Genomic DNA, 22,866 nt, shown 5'->3' with positions numbered 1-22,866 from the left:
TTTAGCCATTTATGCTCACCAAGAGACTTGATGCATTAATATATCGTTCTTTTTTCACATATGTAAACAGCAGTGGGTTTAAGTGAGTGGTTCCGTGTACGAGTGATTCAGAGTCATGTAGTACCTTTCTTGGTTGCGTCAAGTTCATCCTTCAGTTGCCTGACCTCTTCAGTCAGATTTTTCTTATCCTCCTCCACCCCACCCTTGGCCTTCCCACCCACTTCAGGCACTTCAACGCCCGCTTGCCGCAGATTCTGTTGAAAAACAGAAAATCTTTCTATTAGTCATATCATGCAATAATCAGCTATTTCTCAAGAAGTGTTAAAAGGGAGAGTTCACCCAAAAATTCTGTCATTAATCATGTGATTATATCATTAATCGATGTTTATATGTGAATAAAAGCATGAATTCAATCTGTTCATCATATAAAGCGATCATGTCTCTTCAGAAAATTTGGACTAAACCGCTCAATTCATATGGATTAGTTTCTCTTTATGAACGTTTTTGAAGCATCAAAGTGGTAGTTGCATAGCTGTTAATGGAGCGACAGAAAGCTCTCAGTTTTCATCAAAAAGATCTTTATTTGTGTTATGAAGATGAATAAAAGTCTTATGGGTTTGGCACAACATGGGGGTGAGTATGACAGAATATTTATTTTTGGGTGAATTAACCCTTTAAACTTACCTCCATGAAAATATCAAGTGGGTGTAGATTATGTGATGAAATTATGTACTTCATGTGTCAACATATCCATTTCATTTAATAATAGATAGTATATTGAGCAATATTACATGGTATATTGAGCAAGCCGTGACAGTTATTGAATACTAAAACAAGTTCCATCCTGCATTTCCAGATATATCCAGTTTCATCCAGAAAAACAGGTAAAATGGGTTGCAAACTGTTTTCTTCTGATGTTTTCGGATAAACATAAGGACAGGGATGTAGCTGCAAGACTTGCACAACATTTCAAAGAAAACCTAATCATCTGTCCTCTAGGCTCAAATTTTTAATGGGACAAACAACAGTTTCACAGGCCATTCATTAACATGTTAAAAGTTACAGACAAAACAAGTGCTCTATTTTTCCAGGGATTGCAATCAAGTTAAAATTAGGTTTATCAATGATCTTCATTTGTGTCATCAGCTTAGGAGATTCTGTTAGTGAGTAACCATCAACTGTAGCCGTTCACATCTGACCTGCAGAAAACATTCTCGAGAAAGAAGATTTTAGTCTGTAGACTCAAACAGCAGAAAGCTACAGAATAAAGGGTCTGATCAAATCAAACATCATAAGCAGTTAAATACAATACCGTCTAACAGCAAAACCGAATGCAATTACTACTGATAAAATCACTTTATGCTGCTTATCTTCCAATAGTACACAACAAAGTTTTTTTTATAGAGCATGTGTGCTAAATGGTTGGCCATGGCTTCATGGCTTAATTAGAGATTTTTCTTGTTTGTTTTATTGGTTATTTTATTGAGAGAGCCAGTAGTTCAGTTTGGACTTTAATAACAGCAGCCAGCTTACTGCATACTGTGCAGTGCACACTTAAATACTCTTTTTATTTAAAGCCAAGGGGACCAATTATGCCCCTTTTCACATTAATAATATAAGTTTCTGGTGTCCCCAGAATGTGTCTGTGAAGTTTCAGCTCAAAATACCCCACAGATCATTTATTATAGCTTGTCAAATTTGCCCCTATTTGGGTGTGAGCAAAAACACGCCATTTGGGTGTGTCCCTTTAAATGCAAATGAGCTGCTGCTCCCGGCCCCCTTTCCAGAAGAGGGCGGAGCTTTAACTTTGCACTTCGGTTGCTCAACAACCATCAACAACAACCAAAATAAGGACTGTCAGTAACAGTGTTCAGCCTTACATTGTTCAAACCGGAGTCGACACTGATGGAGAGACTCAGGAAGAAGTTACAACTTTTACAATGAAACTGGACGTTTCTGAATGGTTAGTGGATACATTTATGTAGTTGATGTGGAGTTGATTAAACTCATCGACTAGCATGTGCTGTCATGTTCATCTTTTGTGCAAAACCCGTATGGACGCTCACTATACATAGCATACCTGTTTGCCAAAAGAGCCATACACACCAGGCTAACGTTTCTGATTACCATCAAATGCTGTGAATGGTCTAATATTTTTTTCAAAATATCACACATTTTCTGGGTTGAGACCAAGACGTCATCAGTGTTTATTTTTTCCCAGGAAGAGAAAGTGTAAAATTTGCTAAAAATGTTACTCCATCTAGTACTTTGAATAAACACCACAAAATTGATTTCAATAGGTCATTAATAAACACTGTCTGAAACTTCAGTAGTAGTCAAAGCTTACTAAACAGTCTGCTAACAGACACGATGTACTCGTGTTCTGCTTACAAATTAACATATAATGGCATGAGGAGCACTGTGGTAAGATTGTCAAGGGTCATGAAAGTTTCTCATACGTGGAATGAGTCCCTGTACATGTTCCACAAACCATTAAAACCTGACTGAGTGAATATTTTAATGTTAAACTGCTCAAGGTATGCAGTCCAAGGCACATGGACATTCTAGAATGAACCCTTTCAAAGTGACCTGGACAAGGGAACAAACCCAGGGCAGTGTTTTAAATCACATCACACAAGAGAAAGATGTTTTCTGGCCCCTGGGAACAACTAGATCTAAGTTGGATGTTTTTGAAGAGGTTTCCTGCAGAGAGATATATATATATATATATATATATACACACACACACACACACACACACACACACACAGTGGGTACGGAAAGTATTCAGACCCCTTAAATTTTTCACTCTGTTATATTGCAGCCATTTGCTAAAATCATTTAAGTTCATTTTTTTTCCTCAATAATGTACACACAGCACCCCATATTGACAGAAAAACACAGAATTGATGACATTTTTGCAGATTTATTAAAAAAGAAAAACTGAAATATCACATGGTCCTAAGTATTCAGACCCTTTGCTGTGACACTCATATATTTAACTCAGGTGCTGTCCATTTCTTCTGATCATCCTTGAGATGGTTTCACACCTTCATTTGAGTCCAGCTGTGTTTGATTATACTGATTGGACTTGATTAGGAAAGCCACACACCTGCCTATATAAGACCTTACAGCTCACAGTGCATGTTAGAGCAAATGAGAATCATGAGGTCAAAGGAACTGCCTGAAGAGCTCAGAGACAGAATTGTGGCAAGGCACAGATCTGGCCAAGGTTACAAAAAAATTCTGCTGCACTTAAGGTTCCTAAGAGCACAGTGGCCTCCATAGTCCTTAAATGGAAGACGTTTGGGACGACAAGAACCCTTCCTAGAGCTGGCCGTCCGGCCAAACTGAGCTATCGGGGAAGAAGAGCCTTGGTGAGAGAGGTAAAGAAGAACCCAAAGATCACTGTGGCTGAGCTCCAGAGATGCAGTCGGGAGATGGGAGAAAGTTGTAGAAAGTCAACCATCACTGCAGCCCTCCACCAGTGCTGTGGGGGTGTTTTTCAGCTGCAGGGACAGGACGACTGGTTGCAATCGAGGGAAAGATGAATGTGGCCAAGCACAGGGATATCCTGGACGAAAACCTTCTCCAGAGTGCTCAGGACCTCAGACTGGGCCGAAGGTTTACCTTCCAACAAGACAATGACCCTAAGCACACAGCTAAAATAACGAAGGAGTGGCTTCACGACAACTCCGTGACTGTTCTTGAATGGCCCAGCCAGAGCCCTGACTTAAACCCAATTGAGCATCTCTGGAGAGACCTAAAAATGGCTGTCCACCAACGTTTACCATCCAACCTGACAGAACTGGAGAGGATCTGCAAGGAGGAATGGCAGAGGATCCCCAAATCCAAGTGTGAAAAACTTGTTGCATCTTTCCCAAAAAGACTCATGGCTGTATTAGATCAAAAAGGTGCTTCTACTAAATACTGAGGTACAACTGAGGTACAAAACGCCATGCTGAAAAGACTACATTTAAATGGGGCGTAGAATGGTGTAAGATAGAAGCTGTGTCGACCCCTTAATCTAGGAATTATCGACACCGTTGGCTGTTAAGTGAACTGCAACCAGCAATTTATTGCTCGTGCTCGCACTCGTGCACACACTCCAAAGTGACTTGATTTTCCTGGCAAAAACGTCCTTCACATAAAACAATCAGTCTACAGACTTGCATAGATAACCTAGGAAGTTGGGGAAGGTCTCGTTTTTTAAGTTTCATTACAAGCTGTTAAAACCTTGATTAACATTATCCATCTTATTCCGGACGAGCCTACTGGATTTTGAATTATGGGTGGTGCTTCCGGTTTGGGGAACTTCCATTCAAAAAGACTGAAACAAATCATTTCAAATCATAAGGTTGCTGTTCAAATCAAGCTTATCCGTCAGTTAGTTTGAGCTGTCAATTTTCCTTCACGTTTTATTTTCAGACATCATGAGAATAACTTAACGCTTGGTGTTTTAATGTGACGTTATAACAAGAATATCTATGGCAAGAGGACTTTTCATTCGCTGCATTCTTTTCCTCATGATTATTTTCTTTTTTCCTTTGCATACCGCTGTAATAGTATGAAAAATTACAACATATACTGCATATTTGTGGTATGTTCTCCCAATTTAATTTACGAATATCCCATTAATAATTCACTGGAATGTAAGAAAGAATCTCTCGTTTTTCTCCTCAAATCCTCACGTCTCTTTCCAGGTTTGTTTTCACAGGTAAATACAATTTATTATCTGTCAAAATGTCATAAATTACTTTTAAATAGTATCACGCAACGCTGAAGTTAATGAGAATTTTTGATTAAGGCAACGTATGTTACATAATACAGATATATATTACCACAGTGATATTTAACCGTCCGTTATTGCTGTGGAAAGAATTGCACTTTGGGGTTATTCATGGTCTGTTGAACGTACCTTGTTAATGCTTTTACACTTTTAAATGTCCTTTTAATGTTTGAAGATACACCCATAATTCGTGCAAAGCGTCATGGGGTATAGGAATAAAGTGGATAAGTGGACTTGCTAAAAAGTAAATGCACAAAGTGTGGAATACAATCCATTCCAACCGCAAAAACCCTCATGAAACTATCAGTGATTTATTATCGAAGGATCCGTCTCAGCTAATTGCATTATGAATTATTAAACAAACTATTTCACATAACTAATAGCTGCAATATAACTACATTTTATGAAGCAGAATCTTGCAAAATTCATGATCTTATTCTCGCTTGATTAAATTTGAGTGCGCTTTAACACCTGCTTGGGGACAGTGATGGAGGATGGACTGACCCTGAACAGAGATGAGAGATCAATGCAGGACCTTTATGGGGTCATGTGCTGTTCTCACCTCTTCCCGTTAACATCTACACACATCTATCAATAATAATCGCAGCAAAATAATCACAGAGGCCTGTCAGGTCATCACACCCTGTTCAAGGGCACAAGTCCTGCCCAGGCGCTTCGAGAACACAGCGAGATTTACAGACCTCATTCTGCTAGAGTCAAACTTCATTTACTAAATTGAAATATTCCACCATCTGTCATTCAGTATGGCTTATGCTCTTGTTTATGGCTCGCTCTGTGGTGTTACAACATTTGACAGATGTGAATTATGGTGGTATGTGTGTGTGTGATAACCCACGTGTGCCATGCTTCTGCATGGGGTGACACCATGCAAAGATCAAAGCAGTGACTTACTGCACGTCAGCACTGTAATTGAGCCACGCGATGCCGATATATCCCAGCATCCTCCACGCTCATGCATCTAAATACTAGCAAACTACAAGTGCTAAAGACAATAACACAGCATGTGATTGCTGTATCTGGGGCTTTAATAACTAACTAGACCTGCATATCAAGGAAATAGCAGTGTTTGCAAATGACATACCACATCCGAGCCGTTTTGCCATTGACTTGACAGTCAGTGCGTCTTTTTTCTCTTGGCTACAATATCATCAATATGCATGGAGATAGTGAAGTGTAAAAGTGGCTAAATACAGTGGGTATGGAAAGTATTAAGACCCCCTTAAATTTTTCACTCTTTGTTATATTGCAGCCATTTGCTAAAATCATTTAAGTTCATTTTTTTTGCCTGGTTTTCTCCACACATATCGCTTAGAATTAAGGCCAAAAAGTTCTATCTTGGTCTCATCAGACCAGAGAATCTCATTTCTCACCATTTTGGCAAACTCCATGCGGGCTTTCATGTGTCTTACACTGAGTATATATCAAAGTGTATATATCAAATATAACACTGTATAGTGTTATATTTGTGTTATATAGTGTTATACTGTATAGTATATAGTGTTATATCAAATATAACACTGAGCCATAAAGCCCCGACTGGTGGAGGGCTGCAGTGATGGTTGACTTTCTACAACTTTCTTCCATCTCCCGACTGCATCTCTGGAGCTCAGCCACAGTGATCTTTGGTTCTTCTTTACCTCTCTCACCAAGGCTCTTCTCCCCCGATAGCTCAGTTTGGCCGAACGGCCAGCTCTAGGAAGGGTTCTGGTCATCCCAAACGTCTTCCATTTAAGGATTATGGAGGCCACTGTGCTTTTAGGGACCTTAAGTGCAGCAGAAATTTTTTTGTAACCATGGCCAGGTCTGTGCCTTGCTCTTCAGGCAGTTCCTTTGACCTCATGATTCTCATTTGCTCTAACATGCACTGTGAGCTGTAAGGTCTTATATAGACAGGTGTGTGGCTTTCCTAATCAAGTCCAATCAGTATAATCAAACACAGCTGGAGTCAAATGAAGGTGTAGAACCATCTCAAGGATGATCAGAAGAAATGGACAGCACCTGAGTTAAATATATGAGTGTCACAGCAAAGGGTCTGAATACTTAGGACCATGTGATATTTCAGTTTTTCTTTTTTAATAAATCTGCAAAATGTCAACAATTCTGTGTTTTTCTGTCAATATGGGGTGATGTGTGTACATTAATGAGGAAAAAAAATGAACTTAAATGATTTTAGCAAATGGCTGCAATATAACAAAGAGTGAAAAATTTAAGGGGGTCTGAATACTTTCCGTACCCACTGTATATGCTAGGAAGGCAAGATCAATGACAATTCAGTATGTCAATAAATGTAAGGCAGAGGACCAATTACAATTCAAACTGAAAATGAAAAACAAACTTAAGAAACATTAAGCGAAAATAAGAACTGAAATAAAGTTTGAGTTGAAGTACTAAAATTACTAAAACTAAAATAAAAAAAATATATATTAAATCTATATAGAGACATGTTTGAAAAACAAACAATAATAAAAATGACAAAAGCAAATAACAATTACTAAAACTCAAAATGAAATAAAAACGGAAATTAAAAAATAAACGCTAATGCAAAATATTAATAAATACTATAATAGTATATAAGTAATACTAATAATAATAATTACATGCATTAAACATGAAAATGCCAATAACAATAACTAGACTGTGCTGAGAAATGTAATGCCGTTTTTTGTTTGTTTATTTTTTAAATGATACCAATTAATGTATTAACTTTGGCATCCCTAAAACTTTAAAAATAAATAAATGAAAACTAAATCAACAAAAAAAAAGAAAAAAAAGAAAAAGAAACTAAAGCTAATAATTATAGAGAAAATTATAATATCACCCAAAAAAGAAAATTCTGTCATCATTTACTCAGATTTAATGGAGGGACAGAAATCGCTCAGATTTCACATAAAAGATTTTCAATTGTGTTCCGAAGATGAACGAGTCTTACGGGTTTGGAACGGCAGAGGGTCAGTAAATGACAGAATTTTCATTTTTGGGTGAACTAACTCTTTGAACTTGCCATGAAGGTCAATGGAACATTTTCTAACTTAAATCTACTTATAACGCAAACCAAAAACAGAATGTACAATACTGTAATTATTTACCAAAACAAAGCTTGAACTGAGTCAACCAATTCAGGCTGAATTACCAACAGCAGCTTAATACTCACAAACACTAACCACAATGCTTGAGAAATATCAATACAGTGCCATAAAAAACTAATCATTGAAACACAGCCAATACTGAGTGTGATCATGTCAAGGCTGCCACGAGCAAATGAGTGACATCAGTGTTATCTGTAATCTTAACACCACATGTATTTTACCCTAAAGGCACAGAATAACACTCAGCACCTTCACTGAACTTGAAAAGGCCTGCCAATGTGGAAGTGATCAACTGAACTGTAGTTCCCCTCTACATTGTTTATAGTGTTGGTTATTTTATAGATGTTAATTATACAAAGTGGTTGGCAGCTCCCTTGAATTTCCCTGGAAGTTGGTCGGACGCAAATGAGTTTAAAGTGCCTCAAGGGCACAATGGTGAAAGCTCATCGTTGCCTATAACCTTTCAGCTACATACCACTAAACCAAACCTTTAGAAAACTCTATCCTACTTAAAGATGATATCAACTACGACTTCTTAGCATAGTCAAAATATTTTTAATATTTATTTCTTATATTTCCTAAATATATTCCTATCCATTTTATAAAAATGAACATAACATTAGAAATGTAACATTTAAAAAAAATTTTTTTAAATCTATTCTGACCATAAATACATACAGAAGTAAAAACACTGCCTTTCAAAAGTTTTGGGTCAGGTTTTTTAATGAATACTTTACTTCATCATGGATGCATTAAATCCAAAATCAACTTCAGATTTGCCACCACAGGAATAAAATTACATTTTAAAATATATTAAAATGCAGAAAACTGTTATTTAAAAGTGTCATAATATTTCACAACATTACTGTGTTTACTGTATTTTTGAACAATTAAATTGAGTCTTTGTGAACATGAGCAAAACATAACTTTTTTACTGACCCCAAACTTTTGAACATAAAAGCCTAATCTACTAAAAAAAATTAAACACATTTATATTAAATTATGGTCATAATTTAATTCCCCCTAATAGTGTCCATATGCTTTCAAGCCATTTATATTTATTACCATCATGAAAATACAAAAAAGGTCACTGAGCAACTGGCCAGTAACCCAATGTTTTAAGTAAATAACACTATTTTATTAGCATTTGACACTAGACTAGTGTTAACTTTAGACCCTGTAACATAGTACGTACATTTTAGACAATGTGAAACTCTGCCCTCTAGAGGTAAAATATAAAGTCTGCAGCACTATGATATTAACAGTTTCTCTGAGAACTGAGAGATGGATAACACCTAATAAACCAGAATGACTCATGAGAACATCAAATCATAACTAATGAAGTGCATGTGGAATTTTAGCTAAATCACAAACAGATTAGCAGTCATTAAAGGAACAATTCATCTCTTCATTACAATTCTGTCATCATTTAGTCACCCTCAAGTCTTTCCAACACTTCATTATTTCTTTTTTTGATTTGAGGGACTAGAGCAGCTTACCAACTGCTTCTTTTGTGTTAGTCATAGACATTAAGTCATAGACAACCACATGAGGGTGATTAAATAATAACAGAATTTTTATTTTTGGGCGAACGGTTCATTTATTTAGCACATACATCACGATTCCCTGTCCAAATGTCCTGCCCAAACTTCCTGTAGTTACACCATTGTTCATTAACCAGCTACCAAGTAAAGGTTACTACTCCATGGAAGCCTTTGGGGTATTAAAAAAAGTTTTACTAGTGGACTGGCACTGTCTCACACGATTCTCTTACCTCCTGCAGTTTCTCATTTTCCTCCATGTACTTCTTCGCAGCATCATTTGCTCCCTCCGCCTGCTTTTTAAAGGCTTCATTAGAGGCCATCAGTGTAGCCTGCTGAGACAGCAGTGTGGCCAGACGTCTCAACAGCCTGGAGGGGAAAAAAAACAACATGAACTCATCAGACACAAGTGGATTTACTAAACAGTCAGTGTGTATCTGATCGTTACAGCTCAGCCTACACTACCATTTCTGCATTGTACTGACACAGATTTTGGCATAATTAGTAGTGCCTGCAAGAAAGGCAAGAAACTCTATGACTATTATTTCAACAAACCCCTAAATCTAAACAATGAAGTTCATTGCGTAACTCATCCCACACCATTTGTGCTCCAGACATGAATGATTCCTTAAAATTTGTGGCTTGTTTAGCAGGTATGTCCAGTTACTTTTCTACAATTTTCACCTGCCAGACAAAAAACAAACAAACAAACAAAAAAAAAAACAGAAATGAACCTGTAAACACTTTATAACACTTTTTTTTGTGTATTTATATATATACAGTACAGTCCAAAAGTTTGGAACCACTAAGATTTTTAATGTTTGTAAAAGAAGTTTCGTCTGCTCACCAAGGCTACATTTATTTAATTAAAAATACAGTAAAAAACAGTAATATTGTGAAATATTATTACAATTTAAAATAACTGTTTTCTATTTGAATATATTTGACAAAGTAATTTATTCCTGTGATGGCAAAGCTGAATTTTCAGTCTTCAGTGTCACATGATCCTTCAGAAATCATTCTAATATGCTGATCTGCTGCTCAAGAAACATTTAATGTGTACAATTGTACAAAATATTTGTGTACAATATTTTTTTCAGGATTATTTGATGAATAGAAAGTTCAAAAGAACAGTGTTTATCTGAAATCTAATCTTTTGTAACATTATAAATGTCTTTACTGCCACTTTTGATTGATTTAATGCATCCTTGCTGAATAAAAGTATTCATTTCTTTAATTTCTTTTCAAAAAAATAAAAATAAAAATTCTTACTGACCCCAAACTTTTGAACGGTAGTGTATAATGCTACAGAAGCTTTGTATTTCAGATAAATGCTGTTCTTTTGAACTTTCTATTCATCAAGGAATCCTGAAAAAAAAAAGTACACAACTGTTTTCAACATTGAAAATAATCATAAATGTTTATTGAGCAGCAAATCAGCATATTAGAATGATTTCTGAAGGATCATGTGACACTGAAGACTGGAGTAACGATGCTGAAAATTCAGCTTTGCATCACAGGAATAAATTACTTTGTCAAATATAATTAAATAGTACACAGTTATTTTAAATTGTAATAATATTTCACAATATTACTGTTTTTTACTGTATTTTTAATTAAATAAATGTAGCCTTGGTGAGCAGACGAAACTTCTTTTAAAAACATTAAAAATCTTAGTGGTTCCAAACTTTTGGACTGTACTGTATATATAAAAAGCATTTACTGCAGAACATTTATGTATAATTTACTTGATTTCTTTTTTTTTCATTCATATATTATATATATGCTGATTTACTGCTCAAGAAACATTTAATGCATACAATTGTACAAAATATTTGTGTACAATATTTTTTTTTTTCAGGATTATTTTATGAATAGAAAGTTCAAAAGAACAGTGTTTATCTGAAATCTAATCTTTTGTAACATTATTTACTATTTACTGCCACTTTTGATTGATTTAATGCATCCTTGCTGAATAAAAGTATTAATTTATTTAATTTCTTTTCAAAAAAATAAAAATAAAAATTCTTACTGACCCCAAACTTTGGAACAGTAGTGTTAATAATGTTACAAAAGCTTTGTATTTCAGATAAATGCTGTTCTTTTGAACTTTCTATTCATCAAGGAATCCTGAAAAAAAGTACATAACTGTTTTCAACATTGATAATAATCATAAATGTTTCTTGAGTGGCAAATCAGCATATTCGAATGATTTCTGAAGGATCATGTGACACTAAAGACTGGAGTAATGATGCTGAAAATTCAGGTTTGCCATCACAGGAATAAATTACTTTGTAAAATATATTCAAATAGAAAAGTTATTTTAAATTGTAATAATATTTCACAATATAACTGTTATTACTGTATTTTTAATTAAATAAATGTAGCCTTGGTGAGCAGACAAACTTCTTTTAAAATCATTAAAAATCTTACCGATCCCAAACTTTTGAACGGTAGTGTAATTAGCATATTAGAATGATTTCTGAAGGATCATGTGACACTAAAAACTGGAGTCTGAAAATTCAGCTTTGATCACAGGAATAAATTACATTTTAAAATATATTCAAATGGAAAACAGTTAATTTAAATTGTAATAATATTTTTATATTGTTTTTTTGTTTTGTTTTTTTTAAATCAAATAAATGCACCCTTGGTGAGCAGAAGACTTCTTTTAAAAACATTAAAAATCTTACCGATCCCAAACTTTTGAATGGCAGTGTATATATTTTATATAGAGGCCAGAAAGGTGTAAATATACAAGCAAATATGTATATATATTTATACATTATATTAAATAAATGCACCAAGAATTTCAGAGTGCGAGTACTTTGGCACATAATTTCATTTGAATAACATATGGCTCGTTTTAACATGCAAATCTGAAAGGGAGGAGTCGATGCTGAGCATAGAGGCTTGTATGACATTTCTATGGACTGCAGGAATAACATCTCTCCACTCCAGGACTAAAGGTCCAGTCCAAAATCAGAGATTGGGTTACTTAGCATCACTCCTGAAGCATGCATAACACTTCTAGGAAACATCAATGTTCATTAATCACCACCGGCAGACAGCATGACAAAAATTAGCATAAACAAATGAGTCACAACCGCTCAAACACAGGCAAATATCAAATGGTTATGCCAACCTGAAGCCAGTGTAAACCTTTTGGCTATTTTCCTCACCTAACATGGACAGTCTTCTAAAATTACAATTTCCTAAAACCAGATGAGCTGAGAGATGCAGGCTGATGACATCTGAACCGTGTGCTTGAATGCAGAGGCTAAAAGGCAGCAGGCATCGCATTCATGTCAATGTCCACATGTGTAAAAGGGGTCAAGGTTTGTGAAAGCCTGTTGTGACCAAAATGCAGATGGGTTTAACCACTGACAGCCACGACTTGCATAAATGCAAGAGAAGCCCACACCACACCTTGGCCAAATGCACTGTATGAGGTAACAAGGTGATCTGAGGTGACCTGCACTTTAACCTATTCTGAAATTTTAAATGATTTATTTGACAAATATGAGACATACGAGTAATTTTCCCTTTGTGCAAGTGCTGATATAGTACAGACATGTTAACTTAAATAAAAAACAAAACGATACGTAGAATACTTTGTTATATCACCGCAATGAAAATGTAACATGAATCATCCTGTTCAAAAATAATAATTTTCATTAAAATCATAGTAAATTAAAACCAGTACAAGAAATATTGCATATACTAATCAGGTATAATTCAAAATCAAAAATCAGTTATCTTCACAATTAAAAAAAACAAACATTATTTTAAATGGAACAAATACATTTATAGTAATAATAACTGGGGCAAAATGTGCTTAAATGCCATAATAATGCTTCCAATAAAAATAATGCTTCAAAACGTAATGGTCCTAAAAAAAAGGGTTGATTTTCTGTAGGCAACCTCTAATCGTTTTTTGGGAGTGAAATATGACCCTTCTTGAAACGCTGTATGAAATTAAAAAAAAAAAAAAAAATTGGATTATTGTGCAATAAAAAGTGTGTCATGAATACTTGATCATATTTAAGTGCAGATTATTAGAGTTTTTCAGATGACAATGATTAGTTATATGAAGATAATATCAGATTCAATAAAGATAGAAGAAAAAAAGATAATCAGAAGCATGTGAATAAAATGTAAAAAAAAAAAAGTGAGAGAGAGAGAGAGAAACGCTCCAAACATTTTTAAAGGATTAATTTACTTGAGAAGAAAAACTGACATTAGAGAATATATTTTGAATTCAATTGTATTTTTCTTACCCCACTAGCAATTTTTTTCTTGCTTTAACTATAAATCTTGCAAAATTTTGTCAGGTGCCAGTGGGGTAAGACAAATAAACTAGATTCAATATCTATTCTCTGAAAACAAGTTATTTTTGCAGTGTTCGCCGGTGTGTTGCTTTAATCACAGGAAAGCGATTTCCACTATACTTTGGAAATGTGTGGTGGCTACTGCATCCTAACACGCCTGAAGCACATGTCCAACCGTCATGCGCTGCTTTAATCACCTTTGTGGCATCTGTGCATTTGCTGCCAAGGTGGAAGAGGTCCATTTTGTAACAGGAGTCATGGCCTTTTGGCCAGTGAGAATGCCACGAACATAGGCTAAATATAATACCCGTCACCAGTTGCTTGATCACATGTCCTGCAGCTGTCCGTTTGATTATGAAAACGACACTCAAGCCCAGCAGTCAAGGGAAGTAGTATCGCTAATGGATGTAGTAGTCATCCAGCAGGATATAAATAACATGCCATTCAGAGAAAATATGGTGAAACCCCTGTAAGGAAAAGCTATGCAGAGCTGGGAGACTCTCAAACGTTGCGTATAGTGTGCAACAGCAAACCGGCCAATCGGGTTGCGAGAAGTTAAGTAACCATGGATGAGGTTTGTGAATGGAAACAGTGTGGGGGACCCCTAACCGGCTCAACATAAGATTCTTTCCATGTCTACTGTATTATAGCAACATATTCTGCTCTGTCTGCCCCACACGTACACAACTCATTCACCTTTAATTACTATAAATAAAGACACTGTCTCCAACAAGGTGGAGATGCAAGATAAATCCGTGCTAGTAAAAAGAGCTAACTGCCATGACGGGTAAGAATTTTATGCAAACAGAACATTATTGCCTCAGCATTTTCACTTTCAGTGTGGATAAATAAACAAAGCTGGCCAGGAGTTAAGGATAGGTAATACAAGCTAAAATAATGATTTTGGTTGGATTGGCTCTTGAACTAACATACAACATAATATCCAACGATGTTTATCAAACATTTAATTTGTATGAGTTTTTATGACCTTTTCCAGTTGGCACTGGTGCTCATCTCGCCATTGTGACTGACATCTTGCGTCGAGCAAAAGCAGTTTCTCGTGTCTCTTAACTAACTTTAACCCCTTAACTGTCACCACCCTTTTTGAGCATAGACGTTAAAACGCAAACTTATAATCCAAACTTAAACTGTTGTAATTCAAGAATGCTCTGAAATATAGACCTAAGTTTGGGTCTTGTTTTAAAGAAGAAAAGCACTTAAAAAATTAATATAAAAAAATCAAAGCCATATGTCTAACCATGTTGTGTTCCAAATTTGAAGTTTAAATTAAATTAAATTAAATTAAATTAAATTAAATTAAATTAAATTAAATTAAATTAAATTAAATTAAATTAAATTAAAAGTTCCCATGGAATTTTGTTTAGGCATTGTACCAAAAAAAAAAAAGACACCGGGCGTCACCCACATTCCACTGAAATGTTTTGATGCATTCTCCTGTAAAATTAATAAACTTCTGTCTAAATATCACTTTTATCACAAAACAGATGCCAAATATGGAAGCTTGGGAATCAGACCTTTCCGACGATATGTTTTGCCAAGATTAGATAAGTTTTGACTATAAAGTTAAATTAAATTTTGTAATATGAAACGACAACGCCCACTAGGGGGAGGAACCCGCTAAAAGGATTTAAAGTACCGTTTCCATGGTAACGCAATGTCCAATTTGTTAAAACTGTTTTCACAGGATGAATGCTGAGTTAAAGCAAAGTCCCTTTAAGACGAGTCATTTCACTTGGCGGCCATTTTTGAAACACCTCTCGGGCATGCAAGTGCAACTCCAATCTCTTTGAATGGGGAAACATCAAATTCTCTAAAGCTGTTCACCAAGCTTTCGATTAAATTTCATATTTGAAATTACCAATAAAATCTGACAACAACGGTCTCAAATGTTTTTCCAAACGCTCAAATCATGACAAAAAAAATTATTTTTAGGCTGGATCAAGCTAATGATGTCAATGGTGCCCCAAAGTGGCCTGGTTACAAACTTTCTTCAAAATATCTTCCTTTGTGTTTCACAGAACAAAGAAATTTATACAGATTTGGAACAACCTGAGGGTGAGTAAATGATGACAGAATTTTCATTTTTGGGTGAACTATCTCTTTAAGCTTTCAAATGATACCTAATTTATGATGATTACTGAAATATGTGATGCAAAAAAAAGCCAATAAATAAAAACAGCGCCAAGCGTCCTGCTAGCGGGACGATGACAGTTAAGGGGTTGAAGGGGTCATAAAATGCATTTTCAGATCTTTATATTATGTTTCTGTAGGTTAGCTTTTGAAGTTTGCCAAGTTGTTTTTCATAAAAATGCTTTAATATTTGTAAAAATGAACATTTTCACTCTGTCATAAACACTTCATTTCAAGGGGCCTTAACTCTTTCAGAAACGCAAGTATATACACTGTATATACGCCCACCTCCACAGAATGTGTCACATGTATTTTGATGCTCAAGATGGCCGGTGCTATAACAGAGCGGTAATTGTTAGGCTATATATATATATATATATATATATATATATATATATATATATATATATATATATAATAGTTAGGCTATAAACAAACTACACTGTGGTCACACGACTTCAACATCACCCTCCCTAAACTGAATAGTTTGCAAGAACACGATTATAAATACGTGACTGTGAAAGCAGACTGATGAGTAGATGGGTTTTCCTGTTCGGCATAATGACGTTTACTGTCCTCGACAACATCTGTAACCACCTTTTTCATGACACGTAAAAGGTTAATAAAATGACAAATGGGGTATTACTGATGTATTTTGTTTCGCAGAATAAAGCGTGAATTACATTTAACCAAAAACCAATTGACTTTGGGTTGATGGAACGGGAAGTTTCTGGGTTTTAGGACTCATTCCTGTAGCACTCCATTACATACCACATAGTTGTGGATCACGCTTCAAAATAAAAGTCTTCTGAGAATTCGATATAGCATTTGATATCAAATATGCACATGGTAACTAATTTGCATATTTTAAATGATAAACGAGAAAAGCCTAGTTTATTTATCGTCATATGACAGTTTAATTTTAGTAAAAACAAAATAAATATGTTAGCCATTTCACCTGTAATAGTTCTACTTAACTGCATGTCCTTATCAAAACATAACCAGTACACTCTGTCAGTGTAACCTTGATAATATTTAATATAACAGAACATCACTGATAAACATTCACAACGGAACATAATTTGTATCATATTGTATTTGTATTCATCGGTCTTGAATATCCTTGAGTTTGCGAATGGTCTCATTCAAATGACAGATGAGGTCAGCAGTGCTTGGCTTGGCTACATTGACAGTGGAGAAACATTATGCAAGTTGGGGACAAAACCTACTGAAAACAACCTGTAGTTGTTTTCATGAGTGCTTCATGAGAGTGAAAAAAGGTCTTTGATGAGTAAATATGTTATTTGCCAGCTGGCACTGCAACACAACAAATGGTCAAAATCAAACTACTTGTGCATCTTCTTTGAATACTTCTCTGGGACAGAACGTGCAGAACCCAATGACCCTGTGCTGAAAGCCAGGGTGATTTTCTGTTTATAAGCTTGAACAGAAAATCTGTTGGGAGCCATGAACTAAAATAAAGTCAGGCCGTGTAACTGATCACGTTCAGAAAATCAGTGCCAAAGCTCCAGTGCCAAAGAGAGAAGGTGGGCAAAATACAGAAGCGAGAGAGACCTGCGGGAGCGAGTTTCACAGAAAATGAGACAAACGTGGCAAGGGAGAAAGGAAAAAAACACTCACAAACACAGGAGCAAAGCGAATCCAGCGATGTATTCGTTCCTCTGGGCTCTGAACAGCTTCATGTGGATGTGCTCGATGGCCACAGGGTTGTTGCTCAGATCCACTTTCTCTGACACACTGTATTTTCTCACTTCTCTAAATGCATCTGTAGAGGCAGAAACACAAACTTTCTATTTCTATTTCTATTTTTCCATTCATAAATCGAGTTTATTCCATGCAAAAGTCAGAGAATTTGCATAATTCGAATGTTTGTAGGGCTTTCAAAATGTATTTATTAGCAGTTAAATACATTTTTATTTTAATTATTGCATATTCTCAATTCATATAAATTGCCAAATTTATTACGTTTCTGAAAGAAGTCTATTATGCTTACCAAGGCTGCATTTATTTGATCAAAAATACAGTAAAAAATATAAATGTGTAAATACTGTTACAATTTATAATAACTGTATTCTATTAGAATATATTCTATGATCAAAGCATCATTATTGCAGTCTTCAGTGTCACATGATCCTTCAGAAATCATTCTAATATGCTGATTTGCAGCTCAAAATACACATTTCTTATTATAAATGTTGAAAACAGTTTATTAACTGCTTAATATTTTTGTTAAAACAAAGTGTATTTGAAATAGAAATCTAACTGTAAATGTCATTATATATATCTTTACATAATAAATGTTTGTACTGTCACTTTTGATCAATTGAATGCATCTCTTAATATAAGTATGAACTTCTATAAAAAAAATCTGACTGACCCCAAACTTTTGAACATGAATGTATGTTAATCATCTGTTATGACTAACTAACTTTTTCATATACAAAATGTGTGACCCTGCCAAGCTGTTGAATACTAAATAAGCATTAATATGCAAAAGTAGACAGTCATACGCTAATCAGCACATCATGGCATGCAACGAATACAGCGATTATTTCTGAATGACTCGCTTTTGCAACTTAGTTTTAACAAATGGTCTGCGTGGATGGCGTGAATAGTATTTTTAAGGAGACGTCCTCTTTAACATCATATTGACTTCATTGCCATGTGTGTGTTGGTGTATGTACATTTATGAACAAGACTGCTTAATGGGAACAATGTAGGTAAGGTGTTTTCAAGCTCACCTATGAGCAGAAAGACAAGGATACAAATGATGACGATGAAGGCAGTGTTTCCGTACGTTGTTATGACAGTGACCAGCCGAGACTTGAAAAATTTGCTCCATCTACAGAGGCAACAACAGAGATAACACCTTAATAAGCAGAGGGCAAAAAGGCACATGAGATAACGCTAATCTTTCTCAACAAGTCCAAAGAACATTAGGTTTAGATTTTTTCAACACACTTTAAAGGGAACACTAACATATGTCTTTGAGAAGCATTTCTTCTCTTTTTGAGGATTCTCAGAGTGTTTCTTTGTGATTCTAAGAAAATGTTGTTTACCAAGTGTCCCAACCTTGGCAGATCATGTGAATGCTCTCAAATTAAGAAATTATTCCCTCACAAGACCTTTTTTGGAATAAAAACATTGCACAGAATTTAATTATCCTGGTAGTGCTGGAAACAAAACATCCAAATCAACAACTAAACTCTCATTTCAAATTTTAGGGCTTTAACACAACAATTTTATTTCACAACAAATGGACAGATTTCAGTACTGGCAATACTCTGAGATCTTTCCTGGAAAGAGGCCTGTGTTGAAGAAAACTGCTCTGAGAGAAGAAAATGGATCAGAAGTGAAATGAAAGTTCAGAGCCTGATGACTATCAGATGTTATTAAAATTACTACAATAACTATGTGGACATTTTTGATGAAATCGGAAAGCTTTCTGCTCTCCCTATACACAGTAACGTCATGACAAATTTCCCTTGCGTCTCAATCAGCTCCCTAGGTCGTGAATCAGTATATCATGTAAATGAATGTGGCTGATTCCCTGATCAATGTCCTGACTACTGAACTAGGGAGCTGATTGAGTCGCACACATCGTTAAAACAGTCCTTGTGACTACAGTGGTTCAACCTTAATGTTATGAAGCAACGAAAATACTTTTTGTGTGCAAAAAAAATTGTATTCAACAATTTCTTCTCTTCCCTGTCAGTCTCTTAAACTGTTTACTTTGCAAACACAGTTCAGCATTTCCTTGTTTATGCCAGAACGCCGACTCAGCATTGGTCGACGCTGTTCACGTGAGCAGCACGACGCATGCGTGTGATGCTGACGCAGGAGCCGGCATTCTGATGTACAACACAAAAGCTCTGCGCTGCGTTCACTACGTCAAATGGCGTAGGAGACTGACATGGAAGAGAAGAAACTGTTGAATAAAATCATTATTTTTGTTTTGTTTTTGTGCAGAAAAAGTATTCTTGTCACTTCATAACATTAAGTAGTCACATGGACTATTTAACAATGTCTTTACAACCTTCCTGGACCTTGAATGTGGTAATAACATTGCTTACACTAGAGGATCAGAAACCTCTCGGATTTCATTCCAAAATATATTAATTTGTTATCTTAAAGGTCTTGCAGGTGTGGAACGACACGAGGGTGAGTAATTAATGACAGAAATTTCATTTTGGGGTGAACTAACCATTTAATATGCATTTCATCGACACATGAAACTCACCGTTTTGGAGAGATGAACGGGACACATAGTAGTAGTACCGCAAATACCTCGGCATACAGAAACGTAGCCACGGCCGTCCACTGAAGACTCATGGCGGCTACCTGTAAGTCTGTGAGGACATATTAGTAGTGATCAGTCTATCTGATTAAATGCACATTAATTAGCAGGCCCTGTAAAAATAATTTAGCATAAAGCATGTGACAGGCCGAAGATTTGTGGAAATATGTACTAAGTCTGAACAAAATCCTTAAAGCAAAGTAAAGACATTCCTTTTTATTACCATGTAAACAACAAAAAACAAAAAAACGTAGACCTGTGGTGATGCTCATTAAATCATCAAAGTGATACAACAGCACCATCTTATGTCTACAACAGACACAAGATGAGACCATCTCTGAGGCCTTTACAGACACATGATCAATAACCATGTCAAATACAAGGAGAAACGTCTTGGTTTTGTAGTAAATCATCCAAACTCACTTTCTCACAGAGAGGAGGTTCGCTTATTATAGAGAAGAAAACTAACAAGACCAAGTATATTTATCAAATAATTAATAATAGGTTAGAAATTAAAGGCAGAAATCATGATTTCACACCTAACTGTTGTATAATCAATGGAGAAATAAACATTTATTGACAAATCTTATCAAATATAACATACGATTGAACGAATTACAAATGTATTTCGTCAAGAACTGCTTAAACTGGCTGTAAATGAGAACAAAATAAGACGTTATAAAACGTCTAGATATTTAGATACGTATTTTTATCTACTAGATAAAAATACGTATCTAAATTTTTATCTACTAGATAAAAATAGAAATATATATCTGTATGAATGGTAGGAAAACATATGTAAACAAACTCACATACATAAACATGTCTCTGTCAGAGCAGGACAACATGTCAGAAAATTCGCTGTTATTTGAGGCACACACAATTATTTGCATGTATAAGAGCTCTGATTATGATTGAAGTTAAATTAAATAACTAGCTGTATTAGAACTTACAGAATGTGAAGTAAAAGCAGTAATATTCACAGAAAGGCCTGCAGGAATCTGTCAAAACTTCAGCTGCACCCTGATTGCACTTCACTCTAATCTACTTCCGGTATACGTGCCAACTCACTCTACGGCATGACAACTTCCCGTGTCAATGCCGGGAAAATGCTAGTGTAAAAGTCTCTGTAAAATAAAATAAATTGAAATAAAAGGCATTAATATTAAAAATAAATAAATAAAAATAAGGTAAAATAACTAATCAATTTTTAAAAGTAATTAAATTAAATTAAATTAAATTAAATTAAATTAAATTAAATTAAATTAAATTAAATTAAATTAAATTAAATTAAAATTTAGACTGTTCTTGTGAAAAATTACACCTTGACAGAGGAATTCTTGCCAGATGCAAAGACCATATCATGTGAAAAAATTGGACCAGGGATTTTGGGGTTAAACCCACTCAAGCAAACAATATTATAACATAATTTTGTATTAATATCAACAAGGCAAATCACATTCAAAACGATGTTTATTCCAAATACATACAACAATAATGATTAATCTTCTGAAATGATTAAACGTTTAGTTTCAGATCCCCTCACTTGGATTGTGAAATGATAAGGCAATTATATGTTCACAAGGTTGAAAGATGCCCACTGATTTTCACATTTTTACTGTTGCTCAGCCAATAAAAAAAAATCTAGAAATATATTAAAACGAAACTTGTACCGCAAGAATACAATGACTATGCATACACGATATGTTTAGGTCAGAAATGCAGCTTTTTGTTCTCTAAAAAGGTGGACTAAGGTTCATTGGCATATATATATATATATATATATATATATATATATATATATATATATATATATATATATATATATATATATATACAAAGGGATGGAAAGTTTCCGATAAATTTCTGGAAACTTTCCACGAGAACTTAACCTGGGGAATTTTGGAAATATTCCCATTTGGAAACTTAATGGGAATTTATGGGAATTAATTAGAAGTTTTGGGAAATTTATATAAATTTATAATATTTATATAAAATGTATCATATAAAAACATAAATATAAACATTATGTTTGGTCATAACATGAAATAAGTTATTTATTTTTCACATTCAATTAATTCTAATTTAATAAATATGTAAAATAAATATATTTTTAATGCAGAAATTGTTATGTGTTATTACATGATCCTTCAGAAATCATTGTAATATGATGATTTGATACTCAGTTATTATCGATGTTGGAAACAGTTGTGCTGCTTAATATTTTTTGGGAATCTGTAATACATTTTTCATGATTCATTGATGAATAAAAAGTTAAAAAGAACAGAATGTATTCAAAATAGAAATCTTTTCTAACAATATCACTTTAATATCATTTTTTTTAATCAATTTCACACATCCTTGATGAATAAAAGTATTAATTTTTATTTCAAAAAAAGAAAGAAAAAAAATCAGACCCCAAAATTTTTAACGGTAGTATATTGTCACAAAAGATTTCAATTTTATATAAATGCTATTTTTTACATTTTTATTCATCAAAAATCCTGAAAAAAGTATCACAGGTTATTAAGCATCACAACTGCTTTCTAACCACACTGATAACTGAGTATCAAATCATCATATTTGAATGATTTCTGGAGGATTATGACACTGAAGACTGGAGTAATGA

The 22,866-nt window shown here is 34.6% G+C and overlaps 1 protein-coding gene across 1 annotated transcript in view; it reads right to left on the bottom strand.

Moving 5' to 3' along the window:
• The window catches only part of bcap31 (B cell receptor associated protein 31), a 29,974-nt gene extending 8,627 nt beyond the window's left edge, over positions 1 to 21,347 (bottom strand). Inside the window, exons 1-6 of the mRNA XM_048209243.1 lie at positions 21,191 to 21,347; positions 20,181 to 20,289; positions 18,682 to 18,782; positions 17,561 to 17,705; positions 9,671 to 9,806; positions 125 to 254 (exon numbers count right to left, since the gene is read on the bottom strand). Coding sequence (XP_048065200.1) covers positions 125 to 254; positions 9,671 to 9,806; positions 17,561 to 17,705; positions 18,682 to 18,782; positions 20,181 to 20,272 — 604 coding nt within the window. The 5' untranslated portion in view covers positions 20,273 to 20,289; positions 21,191 to 21,347. The remainder of the gene's footprint in view (positions 1 to 124; positions 255 to 9,670; positions 9,807 to 17,560; positions 17,706 to 18,681; positions 18,783 to 20,180; positions 20,290 to 21,190) is intronic.
• Positions 21,348 to 22,866: the final 1,519 nt, after the last annotated feature.

The sequence above is a fragment of the Megalobrama amblycephala genome, linkage group LG12 (genome assembly GCF_018812025.1).
Source record: "Megalobrama amblycephala isolate DHTTF-2021 linkage group LG12, ASM1881202v1, whole genome shotgun sequence".
Lineage (NCBI taxonomy): Eukaryota > Metazoa > Chordata > Actinopteri > Cypriniformes > Xenocyprididae > Megalobrama > Megalobrama amblycephala.
This window is presented reverse-complemented; position numbering and strand designations above follow the sequence as displayed.